The sequence below is a fragment of the Azolla caroliniana genome, unplaced genomic scaffold (assembly GCF_043228905.1).
Source record: "Azolla caroliniana isolate FFs.n. ecotype wild unplaced genomic scaffold, voAzoCaro1.0.p SCAF_7, whole genome shotgun sequence".
Classification (NCBI taxonomy): domain Eukaryota; kingdom Viridiplantae; phylum Streptophyta; class Polypodiopsida; order Salviniales; family Salviniaceae; genus Azolla; species Azolla caroliniana.
Genome location: NW_028230442.1, coordinates 8,924,675 through 8,946,448, shown reverse-complemented (window position 1 = coordinate 8,946,448; position 21,774 = coordinate 8,924,675). Strand labels below are relative to the sequence as shown.

Below are 21,774 nucleotides of genomic sequence, written 5' to 3'. Positions count from 1 at the left end.
CGACTCTTGAACCCTAACTTATCATCCTCACAAAAAGAAGACAATTGGCGCTCCCACCCTATCTACTCTTCTCGCTCTCCTCGCTCTCCTTGCTTTCCTTGCTCTCCTCGCTCTCCTCACTCCCCACCCTCCTTGGGCCATCACAGACGGATAAGCTTGTGATCCTTGCCCGCTAGTAGCTCTACCCGCGCATCTCGACGGGACGACATGCCGATCTTTATCTCCCCGGTCCTGTGGCGATGGTTACATGACAACGGCTTTGAAGGCTGCATCTAGGTAGTAGAAGCTCCACCACACCCCGATGCACAAGAGGTGGCCAAGAAACTCAATGTCGACACCATCATAAACACTAGTATTAGGAAGAAGCCGGGTTTATCTGGAAGTGGTGAACGTCACTTCGAAATTCCCCGGAGCCCTTCAACAGTACTTTGGAGAATATTTAACCTCCGCGAAGGCATACAGAACACGAGATATCCCAAACCCATTCTTTCGGGAAGTGGAAAAGTTCTTGTTGGTAGTAGGGTTCGTACATACTAATGCCTATGGGATGCCAAAGTAGAAAGCAGGCATCGTCACGGACACGTTCGAGGGCATTCCATTGACTGGGGATTCATCACAGGACCAACACTGATAGAGGGCGGAAAAAAGCTTCGCCCTATCAAGCAGTACTTTACAGTACTATTCCCCCTCTGTGGCCTCCCCGCCCCGGAAACAAGCCGCCAGACACCCACACCACGGTCAGCAAAACGAAGACTAGCTGGCCTCAAGGAGACAGAATGGGAGGAAGAAGCAAACCCGCGTGAAACAGAAGCCACCCCGGCGAAGCACAACCAACATAGTCCCAGGTCGAGCAAGAGACGGCATGCAGAAGCCCGAAACCCAAGTGCATGAGCCTAGATAGAAAGGACGATTGCGTACTTGTGAAAGATACATCCCCATGCGTTTAAAAATCCGCCCCTACAGAGGCCACCACAACATTAGAGTTGATGTCCGAACCATGGCCAATAATAACCGGACAGTCGAAATGTGGTAAGGGCGTGTTGACTACGGAAAGCGAAGTTTTGTCCTACCCCGACATCCCGGACACGGCCTACGAATTCGGCACCCTCTTGTAATTTGGCACAACTTATGAACTCATGGAGTTCCTGGCGACACAACAGATTAAGGTGTCCCAGCGAATGGCCGAAGATCACGCCGAACAATAAATGATTGAGCGTGCTCTGACATAGACGATGGAAAGCGAAGGCGAAGGGTAGGTAGGAAAAGAAACGCGAGTGTTCGCCGCGTCGCCGCGTAGGGATCAAACTCTCGCCACGTAACACGGCCTTAGTAAAGGTTCATAGGGAGTTGGCAAAGGTCATCCTAGGCGTCAAAGATATGGCTATCAAGAACAAAAACATGTGGAAAACCGTAAAAGTAACCCAAGAGTAGTTGAATAAAGCGTAACAACGTATTACAGAGCTAGAAAACAGTGCACCAATGGCACAACCAGTTTCCGCTCCTGCCTCCCAAGCAACTGAACTACAGATTCTACGAGAGGAGGCAGAGGCCCAAGCAGCAATAATGGCTAAGGCAAAAAGGGCTACGGTGCTAGCTGAGTCTGAGATCAACCGCCTTAGGTCAGAACTCCGTCAGTCCTCAGACAGAGAAACAAACATTCAGGCAAAAGCCCGTAAGGCGGTCAAGGCAATTCAGGACAAGTTCGACGCGGAAGTGGCTGCACATTGCCAAACGAAGGCGGAGAGGGACAAGCACCACGAAGGTTTCATGTTCTCTCTCGTGAGCGTAGCTGCAACCTGGAGTAGCAAGAAGCAGCCGACATTGGCCTTGTCAAGCACCGAGTTGAGTATAGACGCACCACCATCACAACTTGTGAGGCTATATGGCTCTGATGGCTGTTGCAGGACTTATGGGTCGATGTTCCCACTCCAATCCCGATCCACTACGACAACATCAGTAGCATGCAACTAGCCAAGAACCCCGTATTCCATGTTCGCATGAAGCACATCAAAGTGCATTATCACTTTGTGCGCGAGCGGGTCCAGAGCAATGAAGTCAAACTCTGGTATGTTCGAACAGATCGGTAGGTGGCCGCCATCTTCACCAAGGCACTCGGATTGGACAAGTTGCAACATTTCTCAGAGATGCTTGGTATCTAACACCTTGACGTGCCACACTTGAGGGGGAGAGCAGCTAGGAAGAACAACCGTTGTGATGATAATGATGATGATGAGCCGGAGAAAGAGCCAACCGAAGGCAAAGGGAAAGCCCAAGAAGAAGCCAAATCGACCGAGGAAGTCGAACCATCCAGAAGAGCCAGAGCAGGTGGCAAAGATGGAAGAGTCAAGAAGGACAGAGCCGACTGGAAGAAAAAGGTCAGGACCAAGACATGGTCGGATGTGGTAAAGGGCTTGAAGGAGGATGAATTGGAGACAATCAATTCGATCGAGAAGTTCGATTCGGGAGAGCCGAATCATATAAAGGCCAAGCGAATGAGAGGGTAGCCAAACCCAACATTGAAATGGACTAGACGAGTTGAGGGGCGCCAATATCATGACAACAAGCGAGTTGAGGAAAGCTTAAAGAGCAGACAAGCCGACCGAGGAGGTCAAAGAGCGCAGGACCAAACGGGTTGAGGAGCCCGGGACTACATGGGTCGAGGAGCGTGTGCCAAGAGACAAGCTGGCAAGAGGAGCCGAGGCGAGGAACTGGTAGAGCAAGAGGAACCTCAAGTTGAGCTTGAGGGAGAGTGTTGAGAAGCAAGCTAAACATTGGCCGGTGTTGAGAATCAAGCTCAACTTGGTCTAGTGTGTGAACTCACCTTGAGAGTGAATAGACACTCCAATGGTCAAGAGTCACCATTATGTCACCTCTTTGTATTCTAGCATTTAGTATGAGTCATAGAATCATATTCTATGACACATAACTTATGAGCTTTCACATTCCCCATGCTCCATGAGTCTTGTAGTTAATGAAGAGAGAGGGTGACTATATAAAGCACCCTCCTCCTACCTTGTATTGTATTGAGTCTTTCTCCTTTGTTAATATACTTTACCTTGCGTATTCTCTGTGTTTCTCTCACTCACTCACTCTCTCTCTCTTTCATACACACACACATAACTCACATCTCTTCCGCTTCACAAGAATCATATCCAATTCTTCACAACTGGATTGGCTGAATAAGCCGAGAGCAAATCAGATGAAAACCGATTGGCTAGGCCCGGATTGGAGAACCGGATCCACGGGGAGCTGATAGGCTATTAGAGGTCTACGCTCCTAGTTTAGTAGGTAGTTAAAAGTTTAGGAGTTAGTGTCAGTAGCTCAATTATGAGCATTAAAGTACTTGTCAGTACTTTTGACCGTCCTCTAAGGACGTATAAAAGTGCTCTATGAGCACATTTGTTTGTATAGAGAACATATTATTTTGAATTTGAGCTTCTGTGTTTTCCTGCTCTCTCTCTCTCTCTCTCTTCCGAGTTCTCCATTGATTCTTTGTGTTTTCTCTAATTTTGTCTGGTTGAGCCAGTTGTGTTCTGTTAAGCTTCCGCACATCAATCTTTTCAAAATGTCGTGCAAAATACCTCCCAACTCGCCGACAAACTCGAAAGTAAGGCAAGGGCTTTCACTTCTTCTTCGAAGTTGATCCCTTAGGAGGAGAATTCAGATAACACCCAGTTGAAGGTTTAATGTGGGAGGTCGTCGGATCTGTCTCTCTCATCTTCACATTGAAGAACTGTCGAATCAATATGAGCTTTGATGAGGAGGACTACTTCTCATAAATGGCTTGGAGCTTCTCCCACAAGGTGAATGACGTTGTCTCTTTGGCCATACTAAAGTAGATGTTCTCGGCCAGATGCATTTGAATGGTCGACCTGACTATTTTGTCTAGTGAACGTCATTCGTCAACTGTCATCGAAGCTTGCTTATTATTATGCCTTATTGCCTCGATTTGACACCGGATGATCAATACATCCTACAGAGGCCATGTTCTTTGGGAAGTAAGATTTGTTGACCTAGTCCTTTCCTTCAGTCGTTTCTTCTCTTCTCATGTTTGCGTTGTTGTTGCCTCCGGACTGCAAATCGCTCTGATACCACTTGATGGAGATAATATGTAGAAGTTACAAAAGATGGTTGAGGACCTATTAGTGAGTTTTGCAAACAACACATGTGAATATATGCACAATTACATAAAGAGAGAGGGGGGGGGGGGGAGAGAGAGATCTGCTCAAACTAAGACCATATTGCATTAACCTTCGAACTCTAGAAGTACATCTGTTACAATGTTAGGGTGAGCTTATATACTCAAGCCCTAGCTCAAGAACGAGTTCACACTTAGGATACAATATATATAGAAGGAGTTGGCCTTTTATGCCAACAGGTTGTAGCCAAGGTTGTTACCTTGAGGTATGTACATTCCTCTAGTCAAGACCTAGAGAGGTTGTACTTAGTTGTAATCATGTTATTCTATCCACTCAGTCGGGTGAAGGTTGTAACCAAGGTTGTTTCCTTGAGGCAAATACATTCCTCCTCTAGTGAAAACCTAGAGAGGTTGTATTTGGTTGTCCTCAAAACATAGTGAAGTTGTTTGGAACGTATGGTTCCCATGGTTTTTTCCCTATTTGGGGTTTCCACATTAAAATTTGGTTCACTCTTATTTTTGCTTCCGTTGCGTCCGTCTACCATGTTGGAAGTCTAAAGCACATCTTGAGTTAAAAAAAAAACCTTTTCTTGAAAAGTTGAAAATTGAATGTACAATAACTTTGAACTATTCAAGCCAAAGTTGAACCACTAAATCACAGCTTAAAGGCTTGAATGCCATATGCCAAAAGCATGAATCTTAGAGGATTGGAAAGCAAGATACATCAGCATATACAAATCTTCAAATAGAATGGTCTATGTAATTCATTGTTTTAATCACCATGGAAACCATAACAAAGAGGATAGTTTCAGTGAGACAACATCACATTTCAATTCAAGTTTATTATATTGCATCAACTGATTGTCCTTTGGACTTGCCTCACTAATTAAATGAAGGTTTCTTATCATATGAGCTTCAACAACATACCAAACTTTATAAAATAATCTTTTTGCTATGGAGTTGTTGAACCAAGAGCCTAAATGAAAATCGCCGATACAAATGGATGAATAGAAACTAACATGAACAAGCTGGCTTTTCATTACTCAGGCAACGCATCGGGTCAAGCCTAGGTTCTGTAAACACTTAAAATTCATGCCCTTGCGAATTGATGCATGCATATAACTGCATATAATCACAACAAGAATTTGCCACAAACCCTCAATTCATTATGACCTCAAGTGTTTGAATTATTCGTCATGGTGCTTACTATATCTTTCCTTCATTCCTGATACTCTGATATCTGAAGTTATTTCCCCGACCCATGCTTTGACCTAGTCGATGCCCTGAGTGGCCTCCCCGCCCCTCACGATGGGCATTACCATGTTGATATCTATTCCTCAACCGAATATTTCCAAATGTCTGGATAAGTAACAAGAAAAAATGATATCAAACCTCGCCAAAACAATTCCAAAAAGATGTATACAAGACATGCCTGTAATATTTTATTTTCTTAAAGGTTTTTGGAAGAACAAAGAAAAATTAGACCTCTTTGTCTATCTTTTGCTGCTCAGAGAACTTCAGATGCTCAGGTTTGCCATGCTCATGATCAAGAGCACCATAAGATAACGAATCAAAGAAGTCATCTTTTACATAAACCGACTGTATGAAATTAAGAAAATACATGAAAGAAGTTAGCTTGTTTTTTGCATAATCTACACCAATTCAAATTGCTTGAGCTGATATGACATTGACCAAGCATTTGACGTCCTATTCCACTTAACGCAACAAGTACATCGGAGAGAATATTGAAACTGAATTCATGCTATGGACTGACAGTCGAATGTACATGAAAGAGGATACCTTTATTGGCGTCTCAGCATCCTTTATTTCTGTTGCCCCCTCTACACAGTCAGGAGGTAAATTTCTTCCTCTCATTAAATGTCTCTCTGTGGATTTTCCCTTCAATAGTTCATCCCATACTTCTTGCTTATTGAACTTTGCATTCATAGCAATAAAATCAAAATCTTCGAGGACCTTGGATCCTAGCTGCATGTCATGTTTAGAAGCTTTTATATTAAACTACTTATCTGAGGCTACATTGAATATTATGGCTAAATATATTCAACAATTGATATCAACAAACAGAACAGAAAATCAAAGCCTTACTCGTTTAGTCTGATCGACAATGTTACCTCTACCCCTTCCTCTTCTATTGGGATTTGATCTAACTCTATCATGTACCTGAAACGATTAAATACATTAGGATTGCCGTAAAAAAACCAACTTCACACAGGCATACACTACCTTCAGATGTAGTAATCTAACCTGAATTAAGGGTTGGTGTTGATTAAAAGAAACTGGAAGAGGTAGCAATGGCTGTGACTTTGTTACAATTTGATGATCCCCTGTTTTCAGAGAATCTCTAGAACCTACTTGCACTGGTCTATATACTTGCTTCTGGATTATGGGAGCTTTACCACCACGATAACCAACCTTTTGAGAAAAGTCGGACTGATCAGTAGTATTACCTTTCCCATTGCCAAACTGTCTCCGATTTCTAGCAGGTTGCACAGAAGCATGTTTAGTTTCATGACGTGAATCTAGAGGAGATAAGCTTGCCACTTCTCTGGAAACATGAGCCATTGGATTCACAGATGACAACCTTGAGGTAATTGGATTCATCACAGTTGTTGAAGAATCAACAGAATCTGATTCTTTGTTTGCTATATGAGTCGGGGTGATTTTTGAAGCAATCAATGATTCAGAAGAAGAGTGATTCACTGCCAAAGATGTTGAATTGATATGAGATGCAGATATTACAGGCAATGGTGATGATACCAGTGCTTCTGGTTGTGCCAATGATGAATCAGGTGGTAATTGTGGAGGAAATGATGTTTGCCATGGAAAAGCTTGAGGAATTGAAGCCTTCTGTGCATCTAATGTTGGCCAATATAATTGTGTATTTGTCATTGGATCTAAAGGTGGACGAGAGGAAGCCCATAATGATGCATCTGAACTAATTGGATGATGGTAAGGAAGAACACTATGATTGTAATGTCCTGAAGTTGCATTGCCCATAACAGTTTCAATCGGAGAAGCCATATAACGCGCAGGGGCTGCTATATTGCGAGAAGATTCTGCCTGTCATGAAAGAAGAAGTTTCCAACTTATTCATGAAAATCAAATAAAATTTTGATAGTTTCCTACTAATGCTATTTTGATACCATGGCACCAAATAAAACATCTCTGGGTGCAAAGCATAATGACAGCAAACCAGATGTTCAGATTATACTTGGTTAAAAATAGAGGGCAATACAGTAAACCAGCTTGCCACCTCTTGGTAAGAATAAATTAGCACGGACAATTAAATTTAATGCACGCGAGTGAATAGAATAGAAATCTCTGACTGAAAAAATCAGATAAAGACAAAAATTACTGAGTATATACTGCCATAGGGGATACATATGAGTTTCTGACACTACCTGAAGTAATGAAAATATTAATAAAGAAAGGATATAGCCAACAATTAGCTCCAATTTCTTTGTTCAATTTTAACTTTTTAAACTGTAGGATTCATATAAAAAGTCCGGTCTCCAACTAATAGTTGATGATAAGACAACTGTAAACAAATCATCAGTGCAAAAATTGTCCCAAATGTTATTGACAGCTCCTGCTTTGCATAAATTAGCAACTAGAACATGGTAGGGCTATGTAAGAAATCATATATCTCATCATTTTCCAAATCTGATAGATAATGAAACAAATTCAGAACAAAAAAACATTGATGAGAAAATCATTCCAAAAGTTATCGGGGCCCCTATTTTGCATAAATTAGCAGCTAGGGCAAAGTATGTATAGCATTGATGAGAAAATACGCCCAAAAGTTATTGACAGAGCCTGTTTTGCATAAATCAGGAACTACAACAATGCATGGCTGTGTCAGAAGCCTTATGTAAAGTCACTCTCCAATTATTGACTGATAATGAAACAAAATCAGAAAAAAAACATTGACAAGAAAATCGTCCAAAAATTATTAGCAGCCCCTATTTTGCATAAATTAGCAACTAGAGCAAAGTTTGGTCGAAAATAGAACACGGACGCTGGAAATAAGTTTTGGTCGTGTTTTCTTATAAAACCTTTGAAACATGATACTTATAATTTCAGACAACTGAGGACGGATTTTATATCTCTTAAACATGCTGAAAGTGGTGTATATTTCTTGCATTGAAGGACATCAATACCAGAATGCATACCTGAATTGAAATTATAGCAGGGTCATTATGTATTGGTAGTAGAGGAGGAGAAGTTTTCACTTGCAAATCCTATATGAAAATTAACAGTCAAACGCCAGTTTTTTTTCCCTTTAGAGATAACTGATCCTTCAAAGAAATATACTTACTTTGATATCTGAACCACGAAAAATGATGAACTCATAAACTTTATCACTAGCTGGAATCTGAGGACCATCATTTTTTCTGCCTTCTGTTCCAAATGAACGGACTGATACAACACAGAAATATTAAGAAATTAGAATCTGGTTGTAACAATAAAGCTGATTCTAATGCACATCCAGTAAGAGGACAACCTGTGGCCTAAGATACCACCATTCACATTAAAAGGTATGGGATGAGATATGACACCATATCTAAACAGGATTGCAAAATGTGATCATAATGTTCAAAAGCAATCTAATAACATAAACATTGAGCATTCATAGTCCATTTCGGATTATTCAGATGAACGTTGATCTTCGCAAGCATCAGACAGACCCAAATTCCAGTAGATCACTGAAATTCTGGGGGTTGGGAAATAAATTTTGTACTCAAAACTTGTGTTCATGCATCACTTTGTATCATAACGATACTAGTCTTCTAGAGAAAGAAATGAATTAGTGATGCATGCTTGAGAAGGTTGTTAAATTTGCTCATCACATGAAAATTATCTCTCGCATGTACAATAACTAGACCTCAAATAACAAAAAATGTCATTCACTGAACCATTCAAAATGGAAAACATGATAAATTTTGAACACTCCTATTAAAATGGCAAGCCTGTGATTTTATCACAGAGTAAATCTATGTAGTTCAAGTATTCTGAGACATGCTTTAGTACTACACACATGTCTAGCTGAAGTGATGCCATGAATACAACACAGAACCAACATCAAATTGCTAAAATGCTCTGTTACTTGCTTTGCATAAGCGTACCTTTTGACCTGACAAGCATACATTGTACTCGTGATTCATGTATGGTCCATAAATTATTCACACATTCAGGATTGTGATATTTGAGCATTTTCAGATTTTCTGCCGTGCATTTTGGAAGACGATGACATGATAAGCAAATTCGCAGGAAATTGTGTGAATTGTTACAAGAAAGTCATAATAGTGTCATAAAAAAGGAATGATATTCATTAGTAGTATGTGTAAGGTTCTCTTTTGTACAAGACATTTTATCTAGTTTTTTGGATATTGTTTTTTATAATAAACTATGAGCAAGTCTCAAACGTACAGCCAATTATAGTGTTGAACTTACAGTGGCACTCTTAGAAACCCAAATAATCACTTTTTCGAATCTAGTCCCACAGGCCATATTTTGCCTCTCGTGATGCCACTAGATTTATATATCTATACACCCCTTAACAAGAACACTCCCTACCAATCAAGAAGTACTAACATAGATTGAAGCATATCATTCTGTTGTGCAATCTAGCCACATTCACTAAACCCTCTCGTGATGCCATTAGATTTATATATCTATACACCCCTTAACAAGAACACTCCCTACCAATCAAGAAGTACTAACATAGATTGAGGCATATCATTCTGTTGTGCAATCTAGCCAGATTCACTATACCCATACCATTTCCACATTATACCTACCATCACTTGACACTGGGGCACTTTTCTTGCTCTCACGACCTCTATCTTGGATCAGCTAATTGGAGATTTTAATCATTTTTTGCAAGGTGACATGAACTATTCTCATTCCAGCATACTTAGATGCATTTTTTATTTTCGTCTATCTTATAACTAAGCTCTATAGGATCGGACTTGCAGAATTTTCATTATTGAGACAATTGCCCATAAAATAAGGAAAGGTTCATCATCATTTGATATCTTTTGATATGATCTTGGACATAATACCTGAAAATTTCTAAGCAGATTTACTCTTTAAATATTTCCTTGTGCCATAAGAGAGAGAGTATGATTTTAATTATCATTTGATGCCATGAAAACTTCAAGCAGGAGGAAAGAAAATTTGATAATTAACATTGATTGTTTTGGCACTGTCACATTTCTAGCATCCCCCTTTTGGGGTCTCCAAGAACTAGGAGATGAGCTGACATTCTGATTTTTTCCTTCAAATTTCTGATTTTTAGGAGGACAAAGTTCGGAACTGATAACATTTCAGTGTTATGAAATGGACATGTGCCATATCATGTAAGATATTCATGGATATATCGAAGTGAAATTTCTGATATAGACGTTTGGTTCAGCCCCTTTTGAGGAGTGAAACTTCCAGACTGAAACAAGATGTTTCATTTTGATGACATTGCCAATTTTCAAGAACTTAACTGTAGTGGATAGGGAAAGCTTGTTGAAAGGGCTACCACTTAGCCCACTTCAGAAATCCCCAAGGTGCTAGCACAGCAATCTCTCCCTCCTAATGTATCTAAGAGTACCTTAAGGTCATGACAATCCATCCCCTTAGAGAGCTAGGTGTCATCGTCTGAGCTAGGTGTCATCGTCTGTAATCTCACTCAGATTGCTGCAGAAGAGATCTCTGGGATATCTAGGGTCATCCACATGGTTCAAATGCCTAAAATCATTCCCATTGGAGCAAATAATCTTTTCAAACCCCCAAAACTGTTTCCCAAACCTTTGCACACGAAATCTGAGTAGAAGTGATGTGACTACTTTTTGTATAAATACTTTGGTGAGTGATAAGGTTCATAATAAGTGTAAGGTTATTTCCATATATTTGAAACTATTAACATGGACATGAGATGAAAGCTATTCCACCCATTATTACAAAAAGATAGTGTTTCATCAACTTCCATGTCTCTGAGAAAAATTCTTCATAAAGTATTTTGTTTATCTAATAAGAAAGTTATGCAAAGCATTTCATTTTCCTTCTTATAAACAAGGTACAAAATTTTCTTCAGAAGGTACTGGAATTCAATAATTCTTGTTTCAGCATAATTTACATGTTCTCAAAATATTTATTTATAAAAAAATTCTTTGTCCCTTAAACTGTGTGTATAATGCCATTATCACCAGTGATACAGTCTCCAAAATCAAGATACTCAACCCATTTTTCAGTAAAATCTATGCAGGAACCATTCCTGTATGAGTATGCTTATTTCAGCGTCATTTCCATGCTTGTAAGCATAGGTCTTCATATTATACTTCATCCTGTCTGCATAAACAAGGTAAAACTACTCCATACAAGGTGCTTCACTACTATTTGATACAGTCTCACAAGAATACCATTTCTTGAAAACCAATATGCCATAATATATTAACCATTATAGGATGACCACATATTTTACACGATTCAAAGAAGATTTATAAAAAGAAGTATTTTATAAACAAGATATACAGGTGCTTCATTGTCATTTGATGCATCTGCAAAATTTTTACGAAAAAAGGATGAGATGATAAATGAAACATGCGTTGCTTCGCGATACTTTCCATGTTTCTAAGCAGATTTCACTATGGAATATCATGAATTATTATTACTTTCAGCAAATTTTCCATGTCTCTGCAATGCATGAACCATTCTTGTATGAAATGTACTTGTTTCATCATATCCTCCACGTTTATAAGCTGATTTCTTCAAACATTTTTGGCAACAAAATATAATTTTTATCAAGACAATACACGGACAATTCTTTGTTTCACTATACTTTTGGCAGATTTTTTGATGTAACGTCGTGAATCATTCGTGTTTTCATCATCTTTTCCATGTTTCCAAGAAATATTCTTCGTAAAACGTTTCATTTTCCTTTCTATGCCGTTAGGCAATAAGATCTGTGAAGTTCAGATCCTGCCAAGTCTATAAGAACTACGTTTACGATATCATTTATAATATCTGTGAAGCAAAAGCACAGCGAGAGCAGGAGAACGAGAGATAAATAAGTGTTTCTCTCACCGTTTTGAAGAGCGATATTTGAATTCTCTGTGTCCACGGTGTAAAGAAGACCCTCATATCTGATCTCACTCTTGGAAGTGAGGCTAATGAGGCTTCCGATGTATTGATCAGCACCATTCTCCGCCATAGCTCTGCAGAGAAGGGAGCTTGAAGAAGAAAAAGAAGAAGATTAAGAAGCAAGAATTGTGATTGTATTTGTTGTGTTTTGTGGATTTGCATTTGTATTTGTATTGCGTACTTGTTTTTGTATTTGTATTTGTATTTATGGTCGTATTCGTATTTATATCTGTATTTATATCTGTATTTGTATCTGTATTTGTATTTGTATTTGATTGTATGTGTCTGAGTACGTCTATATGGGTCCATATTTGATGTATCTTAATGTAATGTGTTTGAGCCAAAGTTTGGACAAAGGAATATCCATGCCATTGGTTCGTTCATTGATGTAGCCATTGGCTCATTCACACTGTTTTGGAGACGTTGGGCTCTAGGATGTATTCGTAGGCTAAAATGCTCACAGTTATAGTGGCATTCACCACACTAGGCATAAAACCAATTCTGTCACAGTTATAGTGGCCACTTGTTGGCCTTTTATTGTGTCTTTCCACTTCACTTTCATGTCCATGTCTCTCATACCTTTCTTGCTCGGTCTAAGCCTTTGCCTTACATCAACAATACCACAAAAGGAAAGGCTAGGATTGTTGATGTTGTTTATTTTATTTCTTGCCTTTTTGTCTCCTTCATAAGGGAAAATTGAACAAAGCGAAGGGTTTAATACACATGTTGTTGATGTTTGTCACATATATACTAAGCACTTGCCAAATTGTTCAAAAATGTAGAGACGTGGCTCAAACTTTTCGCATATGTATCTGTTGCCCAAGTGTATACACTAGGGACAATCATTTGATAGTCGACCTTTCGTTGAATCATAGCACTTCAAAGTTCTTGTCCAACACATTTTATGAATATGATACTAAATTTATCTGCCAAGAGAACTTTGAAATGCTTTATCATGAGCAAGATATCTCATTGTTGGGTACTCCCATTCGGGAATCAAATGTGTGGGCTTTGACTATAAATGGAACCATGGGGTTGTGAATCACGAGGGTGTGGGAGATCTATGATGATCAAGGCAACATCGTCATTGATCTTGAACTCACCATGTTGAAACTAAAGAGCATATCTCCAAAATTCATTCTCATCATAATTCTCTCACCCCATCTATGTAAAAAGGCTCAATTATATATAAAAACTTGTGTAATTTGGATTCACATTTCCTGAAATTATTGTAATCTATGGAAGAATTATAGCGACAATTGTCATTTAAACTAGACCACCTCTCTAGTATTTACCTATTTCGGGAAGAATAGTAAAATGTGTGTTTTAATGTGATTCCAAAATAATGAGGAACTGCTTTGGTATTCTCATTCACAAAAAATGTAATGTATCCTCCATTGAGAAATTTCAGGGTACAAATCAGATACTTAGGGAAAGGTTGGATTTGAGTAACAGTCGACAACGGGTTGGTTTGAACCGAACCAAACCGCAAAATCGTGGCTTAACAGCTTAACAGCTTAACGGTTTAAACGGTTCGGTTTCAACAGTTAGAAACCACGATTTAAATGGTTTTTTTTATTTTCTTTTAAAACAATCCTTTCATTTTCAAACCTTATTCTCACATTTTAGGAAAATCTTTAAAATTTTAAAATTTTAAAATTTTAAATTTGAATTTTGACCTAAGTTGGAGATTGAACCCGAATAGAACACAAGAGAGAGAGAGAGAGCCCAGATGGATGTAGCTCAGTTGGTAAGGTTGCCCAATGGAGACAAGGTACATTCCACAGTGGCATCTAGTGAAATAGAGATATATATGAAGTATATAATAGAGAGATGAGGAAATTGGGTTTCAAACTCAAGACACAGTGCTTGTAGTGTTATCGACTTACCACTAGGGTAAGCTAATTACGATAAGAGAGAGAGAGAGAGAGAAAATGATGATGACAAAAGATATATTATGTAGAAAGAATATATAAGGATAGTTAGGAGTCTTAAGACTGGCGTTGAACCAATTTGGTTCGAAATAATGCCTTGTGCCTCCTTATATAGGATTTTCAGGAGTACTTCTGAAGTTTCTAGAATGTTCCAGAGAAATCTGGAATATACATCAATTTTCTATAGTGAAATAATAAATGAAAATAATATCCTTCGTATTACAATGTCTAGTTTAATGGCAAGGGCTCGACCCATGTAACATAAGGTCATGGGTTTGAATCTTGCCATATCATGACAAGGAGTACTTTTCCGATGCCTTTATAACATATCTTCAAGAAGAAGGAATTCGGCGGGAGTTTACCTACCGACACACACATCAGCAGAACGGAGTAGCCGAATGCAAGAATTGGCACATGCTCGAGGTGGCAAGGGCAATGATGAATGAGAAACATCTGCCAAAGTCATATTGGGCTGAAGCGGTGAATACGGCCATTTATTTGATGAATCATTGCACAACGTTAGGAGTGCACGAACTTACCCCCTACAAAAAGTTCTATGGGAAGAAACTGGATCTATCTCATGTTAGGATGTTTGGTTCAATTGCATATGTACATATTCCCGACGACCTGTGATAGAAGCTTGATCTCAAGTCGGAGAAATGTATACTAGTAGGGTACTCACTCGAGCAAAAAGGGTATAAGTGCTTCAACCCTTCCACCAAAAAGCTACGAGTGAGTAGGGATGTAGTACTCGATGAATCAACATCCTGGTATACAGTCGAATCAGCCCCGTTCGACACAGATGCGGAGGAGGATGATTGACCGAGGTTCACATTAGAGGAAAGTCCAATCTCAACCAAGTTGAGTGGACCACAAGAGCCTCCAAGTGACCAAAGCACATCGCGGCTGAGTTCGAAATAGGACAAAGGAAAGGCCAAAATGCCTAAGTACGAAGACTTAGTTGGAAATGAATCAACTCACTTATCCGATAGTGAGTTTGGGAGATTGGATGTTCCCATCATGAGGTGAGTTTGGGAGATTGGATGTTCCTATCATGAGGATTGTGAAATGTTACGTGCAGAAGCTATACGAAACAAAGAATACTGACAGAAAAAAAACAGGTTTAATGGAGAGCTTAAGACACAATGTATGCAGGAGAGACGGAGAGGGAAAAACACACAGAAAAACTGAATTCAAAATAATGTGTAAACTCTGTACATAGGATGTGCTCAGAGAGCACTTTTATACAAGTCCATACAGACTGACAAAAGTACTGACACGTACTTCAATGCTCATAACTGAGCTCCTACACTAACTCCCAAATATATTCCCTCGCGGAATATCTGTTCAACGGCCTCCCGGTTGCCACACCGATTCGGCCTCTTGTTGCGCACCGGTTTGCACACCAGTTTACGAACCGATCCGGTTCTCGGTTTGCACAACCGATCCGGCCAATGGTGAGCTTGTATCTCAACACTCCCCCTCAAGCTCAACTTGAGGCTCTTCCGGTCCTTCGCTCTGGTTTCTCTTGGCTTCACGCCTCGCTCGCGCTCCTCGACCCGTTCGATTCCGTGCGCCTCGACCCTTACGGTCGGCTTGTCTGCTCGTGCGGCCTTTTCTAGCTCCCAACTGTCACGATGATGGCGCCTCTTCTGCTGCCCTTTATTCCGCTTGGCCTTCAGTTGATTCCGCGTCTCTGAATCAAACATCCGAACCGAATCGACTGCCTCCAATTTGTCTATGCTTCTAATCGAATTGGTTGTCTCCAATTCGTCCTCAATTTTGGCCTTCTCGCCCTTGTTGGCGTCATCTCCCCCATGTTTGGTTGGCTCTAGCTCTTTCTTTTGGCTGCTGCCCTCTCGTCCGCTTCCGGACTCTTCCATGGATCCACCTTCGACTTCTTCAGCCAACACTAAATCGAATTCGTCATCCGATTTGATGTCGCAGACATTTCCGCTCCTTCCTTGCTCCTTTCCTTCATCTTGCGGGACTTTTCTCCCCCTCAAGTTCGACACATCGAGGTGCCGCAACTTAAGCGCACCCAGAATTGCCGCAACTTGTTCAGACCAAGGGGCTTGGTGAAAATGTCAGCGTTCTGCTGATCCGTCGAAACATACTAAAGCTCAACTTCACGAGAGAGGACACACTCACAAACAAAGTGGTAGTGCACCTCAATGTTCTTAGTCCGGGCGTGGAAGACGGGGTTCTTCGCAAGTTGAATGTTGCTGAGGTTGTCGCAGTATCCTCGTCGGATCGAACACCTCCACCTGCAGGTCCTGAAGTAGCCACTTCAGCCAAATGGCTTCGCACGTTGCGACAACCGCTCCTCGATACTCAGCCTCTGTGCTCGACAGTGCAATTGTCGGCTGCTTCTTGCTACTCCACACGATCATGCTACTCCTCTTACGCTGCACTTTCCTTCGCTTGGCCTTCAGTTGATTCGGCGTCTCCGAATCGAACATTCGAACCAAATCAGTTGTCTCCGATTCGCTTCCGCTCTTGCCCAAATTGGTTGTCGCCAATTCGTCTTTTGTCTTCAGGCCCTTAACCACATCAGACCGTGTCTTGGTCTTGGCCTTCTCGCCCTTCTTGGCTTCATCTCCCCCTTGTTCGGCTGACTCCGGTTCTTCCCTTCGGTTGCTTCCCTTGTTTCCGCCTTCAGCTTCTTTAGCCAACCCGAAATTGAATTCTTCATCTGTGCGATGCCCTCGGGTCAATCAATGTTAGCATTGACGATGATGAAATGGTGCAGATTTGCCTCGAAGGCTTAACACCTCGGGTTCAGGAGCATTCAGTCGGCAGTCCTCGCGAGGGAGAATCCTCCCTCCTTCGATCTCCTGTCGATGTTGTTGGTTGAGGAGAATCATGTTCGAACAAGAAGCAATGCACAAGAAGGACAAATGATCTATTCGAACTTCGATGGAGGAAGAGGACAAGGTCGGGGGAGAAGAGGACGATTTGGCCAAGAGCAACCCCAAGAACACAACTTCTATTACCGACAAGACGTCTCAAACGCATGAGGCGAAGCATCCGGAAGAAGGGGGAGGAATCAGGCCGGAGCCAACCGAAAAAACAATCTCGCTCAGTGAGGATACTGTGGTAAATTCGGCCTCTATGAGGCAGAGTGTCGGAAAAAGAAGAGTCAGTCGGCCTCCACAAGCCGACAACTCACAAACTACGCCTCCAACTCCGACTACGATAATCGTGGCAGAATGTTTGTGATGAGACACAGAGCGCACTCAATGGCAACCTCAAACCCGACCAACAGCTCCAAACTAGAAGATGTATGGTTTGTCGACTTGGACGCATCGAACCACATGACATCCCATGAGGATTGGTTCAAGGACCTACAAAAGCCTGAATGACCCGACTATGTGGAAACTGGGCATGATACAATTCACCCCATTCAACATATCGGCAATGTCCCATTTGGGGAAGAAGGCAACCAAACATACATCAAGAACGTTTTGCATGTTCCTACAATAACAAAGAACTTGGTCTCAGTTGGCCAGAGAGTCGAACAAGGCATGCAAGTCCGCTTCAATGATGTAGGTTGCTTCATTGAAAAAGAAGGCCGACTTATCGTTCACGGTCGGAGAGAAGGTCGGATGTTCATCCTTGACTCTCACGAGATGAACTCAGCAATGTATGCCAAGGGCCAAAGAGCCGACGCCGACATAGAGTTGTGGCACAAGAGGATAGGCCACGTGAATCTCCAAAAGCTCAAGGGAATGCAATCGAAAGGAGTTGTCACCAGACTCCCGACCTTCACCGAAAAGGAAATTGCAGGCGTGTGCGAAGCTTGTCAATTCGGCAAACAACACCGACAACTGTTCCCAAAGTAGAGGAACACAAGCAAAGGGATCCTGGATGTAATACATTCAGATGTATGGGGACCAGCCAACACAGAAACATTCGGTGGTTTCTGGTACTATGTAACGTTCATCAATGACTTCTCCAGACATACTTGGATCTACTCCATGCGGCAGAAGAGCGAAGTGTTCAGACACTTCCTAAGGTTCAAAAACGAAGTCGAAAAGGCAACCGGTAGGCATGTCTGATGCCTTCGATCAGACGGCTACGGAGACAAAGAGGAGATTAGTACTAAGAGGAAAAGAGGGTGTAGAACACAAGAGAGAGAGAGAGAGAGAGAGAGAGAGAGAGAATGATGATGACAAAAGATATATTATGTAGAAAGAATATACAAGGATAGCTAGGAGGCTTAAGGCTGACATTGAACCGATTTGGTTCGAAATAATGCCTTGTGCCTCCTTATATAGTGTTTTCAGGAGTACTCTTGAAGTTTCTAGAATGTTCCAGAGAAATCTGGAATATACATCAATTTTCTATAGTGAAATAATAAATGAAAATAATATTTTTTGTATTATAATGTATAGTCTAATGGTAAGGGCTCAACCCATGTAACATAAGGTCATGGGTTTGAATCTTGCCATATCATGACACTATCCCCCCCTTCAAAAAAAACGAGTGTTATGAGTCGTTTTGGATTAGGAACCCGGTTTGTTTGGATATTGACGATGGAAGTCTTCAAGAAGAGCATGAGCATTGGTCACATTCTCTATTGGTTCCCAAGTACGCTCGTTGGAACTATATCCTAGCCAATCAACCAAATAGTAGAGCTTGTTGTGAACAATCTTGAAATCGAGGATGGCAGAAACCTCATACTCAAGTCCATCTTCAAGTTCGATGGGAGGTGGAGGTTGTTTGATACGACCTGGGATAGTGCTGTCCTGATAGGGTTCTAGAAGAGAACTATGAAATACCGGATGTATTTGTAGTTGCGGCAGTAAATCGAGACGAAAAGTGACATCGTCAATACGGAAAGGGCCTAATCGCTGATAATCCAATTTATCACATGGGCGACTAGTCTTGATGTGTCATCGTAATAGCGATACCTGATCTCCAATGTTAAAAGTGAATGGAAGCCGATGACGATCTGCATAAACCTTGTGGGTTTGTTGAGCTTGTTCTAAATGGGTAGATATATCCGCCTATATCTTGCATAGCTGCTCCAAACGATTCTCTGCACAAGGATTTGTGGGTAACTCCGGAGTTTCGAATACACACCACCGGGGATGGTAGCCCGTATAAGCATAAAATGGTGTAACATTAGTCGATGAGTGGATAGAGTTATTACACGCAAATTCGGTGAAGTGGAGAATATCTTCTTAGTCATCTGGTGATAGCTTAGGAAACACCGAAGATATTGTTCCAACGTTTGATTTGTTTGTTCTGCGTGTCCGTCTGTTTGCGGGTGGTAACCGGAGGAGAGGTTACAAGTGACCTTGAGCATTTTGAAGAGGTGCTTCCAGAATTTCGAGACGAACTGAGGTCCACAGTCGTCGATGATACTATTGGGGGGACCATAATGCGGACATACCTAATGCATGACACTTTCAGCGGTTTCTTCACTAGTGATTTCCTTAGTATATGGTAGGAAAGGGACCATCTTCGTATATCGATCTACTACTGTTAAGATCACATTGAATCCCTTAGAAACTGGAAGATCTGTAATGAAATCTAGAGCAATGGATTGCCACGACTTGCTTGGAATTGGTAATGGTTCCAATAAACCATATGGATGATGCCTTGGCATCTTTGCTCTGCAACATGTATCACATGTCCGAACATAATCTTCGACAAATCGGCTCATATGGGGCCACCAGAATGATCGTTGTACTAAATCTAATGTTTTAGTACTACCAAAATGCCCAGTTGTATATGTGTCATGACAATTTTGAACTACTCGAAGGTGACAAGAACCATTAGGAACATTCAAGAGCCACTTAAAGAATAGTTATCCATCATGACATTCTAATTGTCGATAATCCAAACCTGGTTGTTGCGACTATGAACAAGATGCCCGAGAGGGGTCAATTTGTGCTAGAATGGCTTGAGCGAAAGCATCTGTCTTCAAGTCCTCACGTATGGTATTGATAATGTGGGAATCCAATGGCATATCGAAAACCCGCGTTGCTTGCAGTCGTGCTGGTCCTAAGATTACTTGCTTTTGGTTATCGAATGCTAGCTCACCGAGATGCGGTGCTAGATACGAGCACCGCAATAATGCATCTGCCTTCCCTTGTTGCTTTCCAGGACAATATGTAATTTTGAGCTCGAAACGAGTGAGGAATTGGGCCCACTAAGCTTGACGTTGATTTAATACATGAGCATTCTGAAAGTAGGCAAGATTTTTGTGATCATTGACTTGATGAGAAGATCGCTCTAGAGAATGTCTTCATTGTGTAAAAGAGTCCACTATTACTAATAACTCTTTATCGTGAATTTCATAGTTGATTTCAGTGGTGTTAAACTTGCGTGAGTGGAAAGCCACAGGATGTAGATTTTCATCATCGGCTTGTTGTGAAAGAATGCTACCCAAGGTGAAATTCGACGCGTCTACCTCAATGATGAATGGTTTTGTCGGATCAACATGAGCTAGAATAGGAGCTGATGTAAATGCTTTCTTAAGACTCTCAAAAGCCATGTCCGCTTCTTTAGACCAAACAAAGAGTCCCCCTTCTTGGTAAGTTGTGTGAGAGAAAGAATAAGCTTTGAGTAATCCTGTATAAACTTGCGGTAAAAATTCGCAAAGTCTAAAAAGCATTGGACATCTCGCAACGAACGTGGAGTCTGCCATTCTACCACTATTTTGACCTTAGCTGGATCCATAGAGACGCCTTCCGAGGAGATGACATAGCCCAGAAATTCCACCTGGTTGCACTCGAAGCTACAGTTTTCTAGTTTTGCATAAAGACCATGTTCTCGAAGCCATTTTAGTACTAACAGTACATGAGAATCATGCTCTTCTTGGGTCTTCGAATAAACCAGTAGACCATCCAAATATATGATCAAACAAACATCCAAGAGATCTTGGAATATATCATTTGTCATGTGTTGGAAGACTGTTGGTACATTAGTGAGACCGAATGGCATGACTGTATAGTCGAAGTGCCATATCTGGTGCGGAACGCGGTCTTCCATTCATATCCTGGTCAGATCCGTACGAGGTTATATGCTCCTCGTAAGTTGATCTTTGTGAAGAACCTTGCACCATTGATCCGTTCTAAAAGACTTGAGATAAAGGGAAGTGCATACCTATTCCTGATGGTGACCTTATTCAAGTTGTGGTAGTCTACGACGAGACAAAGTGATCCATCCTTTTTCTTGTTATTCTCTGACCGGACAAGGCCTAACACAAGGTATCACGGAGACACTTCACCAAAGGGTGATTACGGCATAGGATTAAGATTCAACGATTACACCGACTTACGTAGGTTACACGATTAGAGTGCTTTGGTTAATTACACGCGTAAGATATCACAGTAACTACAGAACGGAAATCAACACAGAAGTATAAACACCATATGCTCTATTAATTATCCGCTGCGATTACAATGGGGTCCGGGCCTTTAAATAGGTTTCCGGCCCGTAGTACAAAACGGTGCCTATCGCACCTATTCGGGATCCGTCCGGATCTGGAACGGCATACCGTTTCCAGTCCGTCCGTCCACACTATGCTTATTT

General features: G+C 41.2%; 1 protein-coding gene across 1 annotated transcript; it reads right to left on the bottom strand.

Annotated features, from left to right (window-relative positions):
- Positions 1-4,941: 4,941 nt before the first annotated feature.
- Positions 4,942-12,444, bottom strand: LOC147861872 (protein decapping 5-like). The gene is made up of 8 exons (XM_087322736.1): positions 12,236-12,444; positions 8,478-8,578; positions 8,332-8,400; positions 6,404-7,219; positions 6,245-6,319; positions 5,939-6,124; positions 5,624-5,737; positions 4,942-5,497 (listed from the first exon to the last, which is right to left on the bottom strand). Exons 1-8 carry the CDS (start codon positions 12,360-12,362, stop codon positions 5,345-5,347), a joined length of 1,641 nt encoding a protein of 546 aa, XP_087178862.1. The 5' UTR covers positions 12,363-12,444; the 3' UTR covers positions 4,942-5,344.
- Positions 12,445-21,774: the final 9,330 nt, after the last annotated feature.